Source organism: Protomyctophum bolini (assembly GCF_963924005.1).
Source record: "Protomyctophum bolini genome assembly, chromosome: 2".
Taxonomy (NCBI): domain Eukaryota; kingdom Metazoa; phylum Chordata; class Actinopteri; order Myctophiformes; family Myctophidae; genus Protomyctophum; species Protomyctophum bolini.
In genome coordinates this window covers 47,167,044-47,183,737 of record NC_137863.1, presented here as the reverse complement: position 1 = coordinate 47,183,737, position 16,694 = coordinate 47,167,044, and the positions used below count along the sequence as shown (strand labels likewise).

Below are 16,694 nucleotides of genomic sequence, written 5' to 3'. Positions count from 1 at the left end.
ATATTCTGACCTCGCCCGGTATCATTGAGGATGCGCTAGGACGTCCTCATACGTCCTATGTACGCGTCGGTAGGTGGCGCTATGACGTATGGCAACGTCGTATGTACGGAATCGTTTAAGCAAGTCAAATCATATTACTAAACCCATGCGTTAATACAGAAATTGGCCTCGCTCTGCGCCCTTTCGTATTATGGAAGCCGTGTTTAACGCACACACATATGGCATACGACGTTCCTGAATATATTAGAATTGTGGGAGTGTCCATATGTTAATTATTTTCGCTTTGCGCAATTTGCTATTAAGCCCCTTGACCTAAAAACACTGACCACGTCTTAAATGCAAAAAGCACTGTTTGATTTTACACTTGCGAGTGTTGCCATTAAATAGGAAGAACTTTATATTTGTGGACAATCAAAATATGTTTTTTAATTTTAATGTGGTGTCATGCCAGGGACGACAAGACGTCTTATTGCCGTCTTTGTACATACATGCATAATGTAATTACAAATTCTTTCTTACTTTATAATGGGCACTCAGAGCCTAAACTGGTGACCACCAGGTGGCGCTTAAAGAGTTAAAATTAATCTTGATATGGCAGACTCACTATCTAGAAAATAAAAACATGGCACTTCATTTAAAATAGGTTACAGACCCCTGTTATATGCGCTTCTTTTGGGATTATTTTTATAGACCTATTTACTTTAGCTTTTTGGTAAAGATGAGTTTGAAAGTTGATATTTGATATTTTTTTAAATGTAAAAATCTCCATATTCCTTAGGAATCTTGCTTTCATTCGCTGTATGGTATATGGTTCTATTGTTATCGAATTAAACAATATCAAACAAACTTGTATGTTCAGGGGTTAGACGATTCTGGGAACATTATGCATGGATTGCCAATTTGCCAGCCATATGCTGCGTATCTACTCGCAGTTTCAAAGGCTTAGTTATTCATTTATGAATCAAATTAACTAGAATAAAGATTTTTACAGCTGTTTTTCACGATTAGAACAGAAACAAATGAAGTGATGATGTGCGTAAATCTCCCTCCCTTGTATAGCATATTATGGCTGCGCCGCTGTAATGACTTTCCAATTAACACTGCAAGTTACTTAACAAAATAGAGACAGGCCTACAAGCTACAGAATGCACATCATGGCTGTGACAGCTTGTGGATCTGTTCTTTTGAGGCATAAAGGTGACAGCATGCAGTTCAATAGGAATAATTAACCCACATGTGACAAAGTCATGTCATGTCTTCTATGGTGCCAGCCTGCAGAAATGTAATACCACAGCAGGAAAGGGCGCATTCCGTGTGTGACATCAGCTGACTGCTAAAGAGAATAGTACGGACGTTGATTGGCTACGTCTCAAACACTCCTTAAACACTCCCATGACTAATTCAAGGCCGTTTTGCGCACTCCGCGGGGTGTCGAAAGCGCTTCTTACCATGCCCATAATTGTATTATGACATTGCCCACGCCTCCACCTTTTTAGGCTAACTTGTTAGTTTTAGGCTAACTTGTTCTCCTTTTGAGATGAATATACAGTGTGGTTTACAGTTATGGCTCATGCTATGGTGAGAAGAGCAGAGACTGGGAGACAAGAATCCAAATGAACTGCCTTCACACAGATACTCCCTCATTGAGGGTAATGTATAGCTGTTGGACGGCACAGGGAGTGCAGACAAGGTGCATGAACCTACGAACCCATCCATGTGTGCCAGAGAGCCAAAGTGATCATAGAAAATAATGGAGACCACGACCTTGATTCCTCTCTCTCTCTCTCTCTCTCTCTCTGTATTTTCTGAATTTATGTACTTCTTCTTTTTGTACGTTTGATTTGTAGAGATGGAAAACTGAGACCGTCATTTTTAGAAAAATGTCAGACCTGCATGTAAATGAATAATAGCTCAATTTAAGCTGCTATACACAGCGTTTTCACACACGCACGCACGCACACACACACACACACACACACACACACACACACACACCCTCTGGAATAGCATGTGGGCCTCCTCTTGCCCCTGCAAGCCTTCTAGCACATAGCTATAGGCCTCAACGTAAGCAGTGGTCTCATCGGGAACGACTGGTCTGTCTGAGGGATCAGGCCCTTTGTGTTACTCTATTGCAGGGCCGGTTCTCAACCTTTTTGGCTGCGCAATGTACTCACGGTGACATTGTTTTCCTTTTCAACAGAACATTATAGTTATTGTCACGTCAACACAGTGGTGCTACCATGTATAAGCTGTGTAACATTTATTACACAGCTTCTTTCTTTAGAAAAGAAAATTACTGGGCCAGGATTTGAATGAAACAGTGTTGATGACCTCATGCATCCTTAGCAACTATAGCAAGTGTCTGAGCCTGTCCACTTTTATAATCCCACCTGTATAGAGCGTTGCAGTCCCGCCCCCCTCGAGAGACCCGGAAAAGAAATCCCCGTTCATTTTCCTCATAGACTTTTCAGAAAGTATTTATTTAAAGACGTTTACGCCGCGGACAAAGCCAACTCATGACAACAAACACAATTTTTCGGCCCAAACAAATAATTAGAAAGTAGAAAAAAACACTTTTTTTTGTTGTTTTTCTTCTTTGTAATTATTTGTTTGGTCCAAAATATTGTGTGTGTTGTCATGATTTGTCACGACAAGAGTTGGCTTCGTACGACGCTTAAAAGGTCTTTAACCCTCTAACACCCGCATTAATTTCTACTTGCAAAAAATAGATTTCAACCTTACTACTACTTTGTAATACTAGCACTGACACTAAAAAAGATGTTAAAAAAAATAAAAAAATAAAGTTTGATGAAAAATTTATAATAATTATATAATAATTATATAATAATATAATAAATTAATAATTTACATTTGGGGGATATCTTTCACAATAATGAATAAAACATGTTCTAGACATTCTAATGATCACAAAAAAACATATATTACAATTATTTTACCTACTTTTATTAGGGTAAAGGTCAAAAGTTTTAGGTTAAAAAATGTTCAAAATTGCACAGAGTCCAAACCTTTTTTATTTGTGTGAATTTCAGCCTCTGTGGGGGGTATTTATATGCAAATATCATGACTAATGGCATTGAATTGGCATTGCAATGAACATCACTGATGACATTTAGGTGAAAAAAGAACAGATAAAAATAATAATAATTTAGTAATTAATTAAAATAAAATTGTAGCTAAAAGCAACTCTGGGTGCTAGAGGGTTAAATAAATACGTTTTGAAATGTCTATGGGAAAAATGCATTGGGATTAATTTCCTGGGCCTGGTGTCGTAATGAAAGGGGGTGTGACTGCGACGCTCTATTGTCACCAGCTTGTTTCTGCTCTCCATTAAGGCTCATACATAGTCTGGATTTTCGGTGGTTAGGTGACCACCGAACTACAATATGACGTCACGAGCCGCGGTGAAGAGCAAACCACCGCCAGCGCTCCAGCCCTTCTCTCTGTTTTTACTCAACACCGCGTCTCTGCCCTCCATTAGACACACTGTAGGGTCTCACCTGTATTGTCACCAGCTTGTCTCTGCTCTCCTCAGAGAAGATAAGCTGGACCCGGCCATTCTGCAGCTCTTCAGGGTCACGCTTTGCCACCGTGGCCAACAGGAAGGTCATCATGACACACGGAGGACAGACCAGGGACCCGTAGAGCAGCCTCTTCCAGTTCTGCCAGCATACAAACTGTTGGGAGAAAGAATAGGGCGGTACTGTATTACCAAATTATATTATATGTATTTGTAATTTATACAGTCAAAGTCTGTCAATATCTATCAATTATTCTAGAGGCGCAAAAGATAATTGAACAACTGCAATTAAATGAATTATGCAAAAACATTTGAGCATGTCATTATAGGTGAAAATGCATGTTTAAATACCGAAAATACTTGTCAGTTTGCTGTATATTTTTGCATGACACCATTACACAACAAAGTATAAATTAAATACGGCTTAAGTGGTTAATCAGACTAGTTAATTATTATGAATAAATAAATCAGCATAGTTTTGCACTGAGTAAGCAAAGCAAAGCAAAGTTACTATATTTACCCAGGGTACTGGACTAAGCTCAATAACTTGTTTACAGCCAGGCCCTGCTCATAGAACATTTCATGGTAGAGGTTCAATGCCTTGCTCAAGGGCACTTCAGCGGTGGTAATTTTAACGTGCCGGTCCGGGGATACGAACTAGCGACCTTCCGATATCAAGACCGCTCCGCAAACCGTTCGGCCACCGCTGCCCCTTAGTCAGCGTTTCTTAATTTCTTTATGAATCAAAGCGAAATATTTCTATTATAATCAATAGTCGGAGCCCAATTCCATAAAGAAATGTGACGAACGTGTAAGCATATCACAGTTATAATTCATTTTCTATTTCTAGAGTCTTTTCATATTTCTAGAGTCATATCGGGGACCAGACAATTTGACATTAATGTTCTTTTTCCATATGAGTCATGGAAAATGGGGGTCATCTTATATTCGGCATATTGACTTGGCTCTCTGTGATTGTGTACATTTTTATTTTGATCTACTATTCGATATGAGGTGACCACCGAAACTGTGGTCACCTCATCACCTAAAACTGGAGTATGAATAGGTAATTCAGTGGAACACTCGAGGGTCAGAGGAGGAGGCGGATATAAGAAGTAACCTTACAGGCAGAAGAGCACAGCGGAGAGTTTTCAGGTCTCGGGTGCAAACCTAGCTCAGTGCTAGGACCCCTCCTCCTCCTCTGTGTTCCCCGGGGGAGCGTAGTAGCCCGCCAGCTGCTTGAAGCGCGGCCCCCAGTCGCCGAGGTAGGAGAAATCCTGCTCCGAGGTGGTGGACAGCGTGTGGATGGAGCTGAGCGAGAGCGCCGGCGAGCTGTTGCCCTCGAAGGCGTACGTCTGGAAAGAGTCGTACGGCGGGACCGACAGGTCTGCGTCCGCCTGCTCCACCTTCTTGCGGATGTAGCCTTTGAAGACGGTGAAGTCCGCCGCCGCCACCGCCGCTGCCCCGCCTCCTTTAGCGCCGCCCCCTCCCGCCCCCGTCCGGCTGGCCGTCTGGACCCACTGGGGCAGCGAGCGTAGGTCCGCCGGCCCAGAGTCGGAGGAGCAGCTCTTGGCCTCGGGGAAGTCGTAGAGGTTCCTCAGGGCGCTCATGTCGTACGCCTGCGTGTCCTGCTCGCCTCCGCCCTCGTCGTTGTACTTGATGACGTTGTCGCGCATGTCCTCCTCGTCCTCGGACATCCGATGGCCCTTCCTGTGCCGCTTGAGGCTCACGATCAGCAAGACCAGGACTTTGATAGAAAGAGGGAAAGGGTAGAGAGAGGTAGAGAGAAGTGGCCGTGAGACTGAGAGAGACATAAAACTAAAGATTATCATCAGGCGGGTATTGTGATATTAAATCATATGGACAGTGGATGTTTATGTAATGGGTTTTTGTTCAGCATTACACACGTTGTTAAATGAGGCGCCCGATATGGGTTGAGGTAAATGCCACAAATCATAGGATGTTGAAAACTGTCATTAAGTGAAATCATGTGACTTGAATGAGGTTCAGGGACTGCATAATACATATATTTGGAATATGAGCAGTCAGGCAAAAGGTTGATGGTAAAAGAGGAAGTGCACTTCATCAAAGTAAATATAAAGACATAACCAGCTGAACCCCTGGGATCAAAATGCAGTCAGGTCCTTCGATAAGGTTTCTCTCAAGTACAACAGGTTTTACTGGAATGTGCAAATTTGTTTAATGTTTTAAATTCATGGAGGCCAAAATCACACACGTTCTAATTTGTGTAACTTACTTTGACCCCCTATGAAGACAATTAGCTTTCTCAAATAATATTTAATTTGCATGAGAATTGATTTTCCACAATCCTAATTGCTTTGCCCAGAATCTTAAGGGATGTCAATCTTTCCGTCAATAATTACTGTAAGTGAGTCCAAAGCACCACAGAGTTAAAGTTTACTGTACATCACTGCCGAGAAACAGAGGACACCAACTACTGTACATATGGATAGAACAATGGCGAGGTCGATAAAGTCTGGATAAAAAAAATATATATAGATGGATCCCTTATTAGACTAATGAGATGAGGAAAACAAAGGCTGTATGCATCTGGATAAATCAATGAAGATTTAATCTCATTTTAATTACTGCCTACATACTGTATACATGTGATTAAGCAGATTTCAATTCACTCAGACGCTCGAGTCACTAACCACCCCAAACAGAGAGACAGACACGCACGCGCGTGCGCGCTCGCACACACACACACACACACACACACACACACACACACACACACACACACCTACAAGCAAGACCCACCGTAGAACAAACAAACCCGTTCCAAATGGATTACGTTGATAATTCCGAGACTTTCGTAAAACATTTACAGCCTTTTATAGCCTACTTTGTCGTACGACGATATCATGCGGCGAAAATGGCCGATCTACACATTCTTAACGTGTCACCACCACAGCGTGTTGTAACACTGTAGATCAGATATTTTGGCCACCACGCGACCTATACCTCAGAGGATATTGGAATTCATCCCATTGCACCGGGCCGGCTTTGACAGCTCAGCTGTGTTGACTGTTGACTGGTGATCGAGACAGAGCCTCTGTGATAGAGAGCTGCTACTTTGAATCAACAGGGATGTCTCAGTCAGATCAGGAAATAGCTAAACATATTTTCTTTTCTTTTGATAGTTGATTGCCCCACAATATGAATACACTGATGTGTTTTGCTTTGTTGGTAACTGCATAATCACAATATTACACTCGAGGGTGTGATTATTGGTTCTTGAGTGATGCCACATCACTGCCGTGCCAATAATCACGGTAAAGCACACCCTTGAGTGTAATATTACGTAATTCAGATCCTTCCCCAATCCCCATCTACAGACAGTTTTACAAATATGTACTTAATCTAATCTAACAACTATAAGATATTTTACGGGTGTCCCGGCTTGGCATCAAATCTTTTCAAATGTTCAGTTACCTTGGAAGTTGGTAGGTGGCTCTTTTTTAGTTTTACCCTTTTTTCCCCCTCCAATTCTGGGTCCTTCCGTTCCACTCAATAAGCACTAAGAGAGTCTGTGACAAGCATATTAATCTATACAAATGACTTGTTGCAGGTCCCAGGAATTGTCTTTATTTGGTGTAAATGACCTGAACAATAACTTACTGAGGGGAAAACGGCCTGCTCGGAAGAGCGGCGCCCGGGCGAAGAGGAAAAACTCACTGAAAAGCGTCTGGGGGCTTTTTATGCAATATCTCTGACTGATAATGTACAGTCACACTCCACTTGCATTGTTTGGTGCGGTCCGTCGGGATGCCAGCATCTCAGCTCATTGTGTTTATTCTCCTCTATAAATGGGAGTTAATTGCCACGGGGTCCAGGAAGCCGTCACAGCTACGTAATAGGCTCTGGAGCGTGCCGCCATGTGTGCCAAGCATTCGCTCAGACAATTACTCTCAATTCTCACTGATGAGGAGAGTAATGGGAGGTGGGGACCTTGACACTGCAAACTGTTTCGTACATACAGATCAGCTGCTTCCTGTAAATGCAGGACATGTAATTTCCATCATCCATCGCACTGCGGGTGGCGGTAATGTGCTTTTGTTTGGGGATAATTATAATTGTTTATTTTACTATACTGCATGCTATTGGCAGGATTGGTAAAGGCAAGATATTTCAGCAAGGGCAGAATCCGTTTTACCGTCCCGGCCTGCCGGCCGGTAAAAAGGGTCGGCCGGTCCTTAAAAGGGCCGGCCGGTTGTAAAAAGGGCCGGCCGGTCCTTAAAAGGGCCGGCCGGTCGTTATAAGGCCGGCCGGTCTTAAAAGGGCCGGCCGGTCCTTAAAAGGGCCGGCCGGTTGTAAAAAGGGCCGGCTTTTTTAAGTTAATTTTTTTTTTTTGGTAACTCTGTCATTTCTCAACCGTTTTGGATGGGGGTGGTCTCATTTGAATCGTGCCGCCCCCCCGGGGGCATCCTTGGGGGTCTCAAAGTTGGGGGACCCCCCGAGACCCCCAGGGACCCCCAAATGGTAACTCTGTCATTTCTCTACCGTTTTGGATGGGGGTGGTCTCATTTGAATCGTGCCGCCCCCCCGGGGGCATCCTTGGGGGTCTCAAAGTTGGGGGACCCCCCGGGACCCCCAAATGGTAACTCTGTCATTTCTCAACCGTTTTGGATGGGGGTGGTCTCATTTGAATCGTGTCGCGTCCCCGGGGGAGTCTTTGGGGGTCTCAAGGTTGGGGGGCCCCCAGGGACCCCCAGGGACCCCCAAATGGTAACTCTGTCATTTCTCAACCGTTTTGGATGGGGGTGGTCTCATTTGAATCGTGTCGCGTCCCCGGGGGAGTCTTTGGGGGTCTCAAGGTTGGGGGGCCCCCGGGGACCCCCAAATGGTAACTATGTCATTTCTCTACCGTTTTGGACGGGGGTGGTCTCATTTGAATCGTCTCGCCCCCCCGGGGGCGTCTTTGGGGGTCTCAAGGTTGGGGGGCCCCCGGGGACCCCCAAATGGTAACTATGTCATTTCTCTACCGTTTTGGACGGGGGTGGTCTCATTTGAATCGTCTCGCCCCCCCGGGGGCGTCTTTGGGGGTCTCAAGGTTGGGGGGCCCCCGGGGACCCCCAAATGGTAACTATGTCATTTCTCTACCGTTTTGGACGGGGGTGGTCTCATTTGAATCGTCTCGCCCCCCCGGGGGCGTCTTTGGGGGTCTCAAGGTCTCAGGGACCCCCAAATTGTAACTCTGTCATTTATCTACTTTTTTGGACGTGGGGGTTAGCTTGTTGCACTTACTCACTCATCATTTTCATTGTAATGGATTTATTGACATTCAATTCAAATTGTCATTTATTTAATCATGATGCATTTAATTTGTATAACAGCATTTTAAAAATCAAATCCTCTTAAAGTTAATTTAGACTAAATGTCAAGGCAAAATTGTGTTAATATTTATTCATACATTTTCTATGATGAATTATACAGTTATTATTATTATAAATTATACAGGGCGCATCGGACGTTGTGATTTTTCAGGGAGGCCGCCAACTCGTGACAGGGAGTCCTAAAACTGCTGAAATGTTTTGAAAAAATGTGGATTATTTTTTGAAACATTCTTTTTTTCAAATATGACAAGATGTTTCACTTGTGCTGTATGCTTCATTATGTAAAATGTGTTTGAAATGAAATGTAATGTGACATGTTTTGAATTACATTGCGTTCAAGAAATTGTCATTGTCTTAATATTATTATGTGAATTTGATGTGAATTGATTCGCCAATGTAGTTGCTAATGAATGAATGTATGAAATACTTTCTTTTATCTCATGCATAATTGTAATGTTATAAAAAATGAAATAAAAATGTTTAAAAAAATGCATGAGAAAAAAACGGGTCTTCGCTCTTCGCGCATGCGCACATCTACAGTACCCTGTTGAATGCATATTCCATACACTTGAATATAAACACATGGTTGAGATAACATTGTTTATTTGTGTCTAACATCAATGGGAACTAGAGATGCTAAGTGCTAACATTGATAACAGCTAAAGTGCATTAATGGCAAACTTTTTTTTTAAATGTTCTTTTTTAGCCTATATTGTGTATGGACACAATAGCTACATTTTAGACTGTATCATTATTGTATATTATATTTAAAAAAAATAGACAGACAAACAGACAGATAGATTGACAGGCAGGCAGGCAGGCAGGCAGACAGACAGACAGTGTGTGCGTATACAGTGTGTGTGCGTGCGTGCGTGCTTCATTGTATTTATTATTATTATTATTATTATTAATAATAATAATATTTATACTTCATTGTATTTATTATTATTATTATTATTATTACTATTACTATTACTATTATTATTTATATTTATATTTATACTTTATTGTATTTATTATTATTATTATTATTTATATTTATACTTCATCATATTTTTATTATTATTATTATTTTATCTCTTTTCCTACTTGGATCCGTAGCCACTGGCACTGCCTGGTTTGTCCATCTGTACCTGCATGCATAGATTGATTGCTCAGTAGGGCCAAGTTAGGGCCCTAGGAAGGAGGGAGAAGGAAGGAAGCAAGGAAGCCCAGTAGGGCCCAGTAGAACCCAGTAGGACCCAGTAGGACCCAGTTAGGGCCCTAGGAAGGAGGGAGGAAGGAAGGAAGGAAGGAAGCAAAGAAGGAAGGAGTGTGAGTGTGTGTGAGTGTGTGTGTGTGTGTGTGTGTGTGTGTGTGTGTGTGTGTGTGTGCAATGCAATTGGGGTACTTGGTATGCTAAATGATGTATAGGAGTCGAGTGGCACATACACACACACACACACACACACACACACACACACACACACACAAACACACACACACACACACACACACACACTCACACTCACACTCCTTCCTTGCTTCCTTCCTTCCTTCCTCCCTCCTTCCTAGGGCCCTAACTTGGCCCTACTGGCCCTACTGAGCAATCAATCTATGCATGCAGGTACAGATGGACAAACCAGGCAGTGCCAGTGGCTACGGATTCAAGTAGGAAAAGACATAAAATAATAATAATAATAAATACGATGAAGTATAAATATAAATAATAATAATAATAATAATAATAATATTAAATACAATGAAGTATAAATATAAATATTAATAATAATAAATACGATGAAGCACGCACGCACACACACACTGTATACGCACACATGCACGCACACACACACACTGTATACGCACGCACGCACGCACACACACACACACAGACTGTATACGCACGCACGTACGCACGCACGCATACACGCACGCACGCACAATGTATGCGCATGCACGCACACACACTGTATACGCACGCACACACTGTCTGTCTGTCTGTCTGCCTGTCTGTTTGTCTGTTTTAATATAATATACAATAATGATACAGTCTAAAATGTAGCTATTGTGTCCATACACAATATAGGCTAAAAAAGAACATTTAAAAAAAAAAGTTTGCCATGTGCAAGTTTCGAACTCGCACCTACATGGAGCAGTGACTCCAGGGGCGAGAGCGCTGACCGCTACACTACCAAAGGACCGGGGGGTCCCCCAACTTTGAGACCCCCAAGGATGCCCCCGGGGGGCGGCACGATTCAAATGAGACCACCCCCATCCAAAACGGTAGAGAAATGACAGAGTTACCATTTGGGGGTCCCGGGGGGTCCCCCAACTTTGAGACCCCCAAGGATGCCCCCGGGAACGCAACACGATTCAAATGAGACCACCCCCATCCAAAACGGTAGAGAAATGACAGAGTTACCATTTGGGGGTCCCTGGGGGTCCCCGGGGGGTCCCCGAACCTTGAGACCCCCAAAGACGCCCCCGGGAACGCAACACGATTCAAATGAGACCACCCCCATCCAAAACGGTAGAGAAATGACAGAGTTACCATTTGGGGGTCCCTGGGGGTCCCGGGGGGTCCCCCAACTTTGAGACCCCCAAGGATGCCCCCGGGGGGGCGGCACGATTCAAATGAGACCACCCCCATCCAAAACGGTTGAGAAATGACAGAGTTACCATTTGGGGGTCCCTGGGGGTCCCGGGGGGTCCCCCAACTTTGAGACCCCAAGGATGCCCCTGGGGGGGCGGCACGATTCAAATGAGACCACCCCCATCCAAAACGGTTGAGAAATGACAGAGTTACCAAAAAAAAAAAATTAACTTAAAAAAAGTTTTTTACAACCGGCCGGCCCTTTTAAGGACCGGCCGGCCCTTTTAAGACCGGCCGGCCTTATAACGACCGGCCGGCCCGACATTCACTTTTGACTTAAATCTTGCCAGTGTGCGTGAGTCAGACTCATACATCACTGTATCCGTTATGCACACCACAAATGCTACTGCTGCCACGGGTTTGCGTACAGTATCTAGCTACAGGTTAGCATGTCCGAGGCAATGTACAAGTGCATAGCTACATGCTCTACCTCTGTAGGAACCATAATGTACAATGTATACATCCATTACCTCCACACACAATGGCCCCGGCCCGCCTTGTGTACAGGTATTTCGATAAGCGTTCCTGACAAGACGGCTCATTTCCCCTTGGGCCACGCTGGCTGAGCGAGCCCAGGAGTTCATCACGGCAGATGGCTGGTAATTGGAACGGATGCGTGCAGATGCCGCAGCGCAGTGGAATGGATTCATCACATCGGGCCCCCTTAAATTAACTGATAGAGGGACTGTTTGCTTGTAGGGTAATTAGGCAGAAATGTGTTTTCATTGTTCTCATCATCCAACAATTGATGTAATAGGGGTGGTCCGGCCTCGGGAGAAGGAGCCCGCTCTCTGCTTGGGCTAGGACCTAGCCGCTAGTGGTTAATGGCTGTGTGCTTCTGTGGGTTGCTTCTGTGGGCTGCTCCCTTAGTCCTTCACTACTATGCAGTTAAGCACTTATTTATTCACATATTTTACATACAATTTCGATATATATATTTTAAATAGTTTCGCCCCGAATTTTGGACTCCAGGGATAAATGTGTTAAGGGCGGAAAGATGCTTTTGTGTCTGTATATGTGTTCATTGGAAGTGTGTGTATTGTGAAAGAACAGGACAAAGCTTATCATCTGTGTGTACATTACTAGTATGTTGTCATGCTTTTAGAGGGAGCAGCAAAGTATTGGCTAATGTGATGATTGCTGTAGCTTTCACATGCCGGCTCACTCCAGTCCAGCTAGCTACTCTATACAATATACAATACAAGCGAACAACTGTTGGAACACATGCTGTCCATTTTCATCCCCCTGAGCCCAGCACCTAATTGCAGCTCCTACAATCTACTGTCCACACAGTGGACAGTCAGGCAGCATCTAGGTGCTTCCACTCAATCTGTGCCTCCAGTCTTGACTCGTGAGGGAGTAATTTCTATACCACTCAACAGCACTCAGTTGAATCTGTGGTGCAAGTGCTACAGTTAAAGGACCACTTCACCACTTTTCAACTTTCAACTTCTTCCTATAATTGGTCCTAACTAATGTTCATCATAAAATACCAAAAAAGTTTCCTACTCATGCAGTCTTTGTCTCATAGGAAGGCTGTGGGCAGTTCAGATGGTGAATCCAAGATAATAGATTTTGGGGCGATGAACTTGAGCTTCTTGGCAAGTTTAGACGCTTACATTAAGTTTGTTTGTATAAGTTCCAGAGCAACAAACCTTGGCGCTTTACCAACAACAAATATATATAACCTCTGGAGGCCAGAGGTTATATATATACAGTATGCACCATACAGTATGCAGCATTTCTAGGCTTTTAGAAACTTGATGAATAAATCATGCTCCTTCTTTCAACGTCGCCACACCGGAATATGTCTTGGCTAATGGGAAACACGGCTTTAACGCGCCTCATTACAGAGGCTGTTTCAAAGCAAGAAAGCAAAGCAAAACAAGCAACCCGTTATTCAAAGTTGAAGCGAACCCTGTGTCACGCCATCCATCATTCACAGCCCACATAATGTAAAACATTATGTAAAGTGTTGCGCGCCAGGGAGACAAAACATCTTGATTCTTTATCTGTGGCTCAGAAGAGCGGGATGATCGAGGAGAGTGAGAGAGCCGGCTCATCAAACTTTCAGTGGTGACAATGCTAACCCTCTCAGGCCCTCCTCTTCCTCTGAGAGAGAGAGAGAGAGAGTGCAGAGAGATAGAGAATGTATGAGGATGTGTGGTGCGTATGTGTGTATGTGCGTGTGTGTGTGTGCTCGCACATTTTGTGTTTGAGTGTAATATATAGCTTAATGTGTTAGTTTGTGTTTGTGTATCGTGTGTGCACGTTGGGGTGTGTGTTTGACGCGTGTATGCATGCGTATGTGTATGTGTAGGGCTCGCGTTCACGTACAACTTTGTAACAGAGAAAGTGAGATAAGGCTTGTCTATTTAAAGCCTTCTGTTCCAGAAGGATACAGTGCTGAGGCAGCTCTTTTTGCCTGTTTGCAGCCCCCTCTCCCCCCTCTTCCATCCCATCTCCAGTGTGCATGGCACAGAACAAAGTGACTTGACATCACGGACAAAGCCAGGCGGCATCGGCTGTACGCCGTACATGCAGAAGAAGCTGTCCCTTCGTAAAAAATAGCACAGACAAAATGTCCGATGTGAGTCACCCGTGAAGGAATGTTGAAAGATGTAGGCTATCCCCTTTCATGTATTTTTGTCCCTTGTTTTTCTGCTGCTGTGCGTGTGTGTGATTTCAATGCTGAAATATAGATAACTTCAAAAAAGTGGCTGTTAAAGTATGCTTGGTTGCATGAATTTCTGAGTGGAGTGAACCTTTTTTATAGTACTTTCTTCATACACAGCAAGTCCATTTGGTTAAATGTATACACTGAGTTAGAGCACATTAGCACTCAGGATTTCACTGTTTACTGTCATATTTACAGAATTGTGGGAGTGATCTTTGTTGATCCCATGGAGCTTCACCGATGGCTGATGGCTGTGGTTCTTCACAATGAGCGCTCAGGGGTAGCTGTTAGGGGTTAATTGCCTTGCTCAGGGACACTTTGACACATAGACACGGGCTCGCCAGGAGGCGAACCGATGACTTTATGATTACCACTAAGCTACGGTCGCCCCTAGAAACCGTTTATTTCCACTTTAGAGCACCTTTCTGACGGGAAATGTGATGGACGTGCTGTTGTTGAAGGTGTGGTCCGTGATGAAGAGGAACCCCCCGTGCCCCTTCATCATACTTATGATGAACACTTACCGATAAGGATGAGCATGCAGACCAGCAGCGCTATGAGAGCTCCGGGGCTGAGAGCAGCACTCATCACGTAGGCTGTAGCGTTGCAGGATTGAATGGCTCCATCTGTAGTGCAAAGAGAGAGAGAGAAAAAGAAGCACTCCATTTGTATTCAAAAAGCGGCCCTTGAATCTCACTAATGCATATAGTATAGTGCTCCAGGAAAATAATTAACTTTTGGATTGAAAAGGTCAAACGCAAAGGTCACATGGAACGTAAAGGTAAACATTGAGGACAGATGCGGATATCTCACAATTGTATAGGATTAGTTAGAGGATGTATGCACTCGACTGCAAGACTGCAAGTGCAATGGCTTTAGTTTCAGCATGTAAACTCCATAATCAGATTTTGTCCGATTTTTTGTTTGTTTGTTTGTTTGTTGTATTTAAAACATCACTGGACACAGAACGAGAACAGCATCATATTCAGGAAAGAATATACATAAAAAAGCCACTGTACACGTATAGTAGAATCTCGATCACCAATGGATTATGCTGTAAACTTAATAAGCATTCAGGAATATAATATTAGTAGTTAGTTGCAATTACACGCCACAGGTATAAGCACTTTAAATTACTTATTGGTGTAGTGTAAACCAATGATTTACTGTCATTTGAGTGTTATGTGTTCACATGTAAGAGATGCAGTTAAGACTTAACTGACTTGACTTAGTCCTCTTTGACCCCTTGGGAGCATAGGGCATCCACCATGGATCTCCACGTCACTCCACGTCAACCCTTACGCCGTAAGGGTTGCCCAAAAAATAGCCGGCCCATAAACTCACGATGCATAATGCGTCGCGACGTGTTGTGAACTTTTAGATAAGCTATTTCTGGTGCATGACACCCAGCAGAAGAACGTAACTTAGTATAAATGGCGGTTAACTCACCGCGGTCGCAGCCACATATGCGAATGGTCAGCGTGCCTGTGGAGCTGAGGGAGGGAGGCCCACTGTCCACCACCAGTATGGGCAGGAAGTAGACGTTCTGCTCATGGCGGTTGAAACCTGAACGCTTGGTGCGGATACCAGCCGTGTTGTCTGGCATGGTGGGGGCGGAGGAAAGGTGACAAATAGATGGGAAGAGAGAGAGAGAGAGATCAGAACTGCAGCCTCACGCCCAATCTTCCGCCGTAGTCTGAAAACCCACCTCTTCATACTCCATCATGGCCCGTAGCACTTGCCCTAGCCCCGGCGACCTTACAGGCATATGCAAAAGCTCGATTTATGTAACTTAGATAGCATTTCATACAGACTTATAGCATTTTATGTAGACGGTACTAGAATAGCATTTTATGTGCATACGCAAAACCTGGGCCCCTAACAGGGCCCAGGAAACGATTCCCCGTTCATTTTCCTCATAGACTTTTCAAAAAGTATTTATTTAAAGACCTTTTAAGCCAACTCGAGTTGTGACAAATCATGACAACAAACAGAATTATTTGGGCCGAGCAAAAAAAAAGCGGCAGGTTACAACACTTTTTTTGTTGTTTTTCTTCTTTGTATTTGTGTCGTCCAAAATATTGTGTTTGTTGTCATGATTTGTCACAACTTGAGTTGGCTTTGTCTGCGGTGTAACCTTTTTGAAATGTCTATGGGAAAAATAGCCAACTCGGGAAAAAAATGGGAATCATTTCCTGGGCCTGGCGTCGTCATGGTAGGGCTGCAGCGCTCTATATAGGAAAATGGAAATTAAGAGTTTACATACATAGTACACATAGTACATGCATAAACTTTCCTTCATTATTTCCTTCAGTATTCATATATGATATATTTTCTCTAATGTTTCTCTCATTTTTGTAGTGGGGGTGGGGGTGGGAAGGGGGGCGGGGGGTGCGAGACATGGCCAAAGCATTTCCGCTTCGGGTGACTTGTAAAAATACGGCAGCCAAATTAGCTTTAGCCGATTTAGCTTGTGTTTCATTT

At 43.7% G+C, this 16,694-nt stretch overlaps 1 protein-coding gene across 1 annotated transcript in view; it reads right to left on the bottom strand.

Moving 5' to 3' along the window:
- Positions 1 to 4,719: 4,719 nt before the first annotated feature.
- The window catches only part of LOC308322501 (cadherin-22-like), a gene marked incomplete at both ends in the record, with an annotated part of 118,609 nt that continues 106,634 nt past the window's right edge, over positions 4,720 to 16,694 (bottom strand). Inside the window, 3 exons of the mRNA XM_080773787.1 lie at positions 4,720 to 5,285; positions 14,735 to 14,836; positions 15,660 to 15,809. Coding sequence (XP_080629913.1) covers positions 4,720 to 5,285; positions 14,735 to 14,836; positions 15,660 to 15,809 — 818 coding nt within the window. The remainder of the gene's footprint in view (positions 5,286 to 14,734; positions 14,837 to 15,659; positions 15,810 to 16,694) is intronic.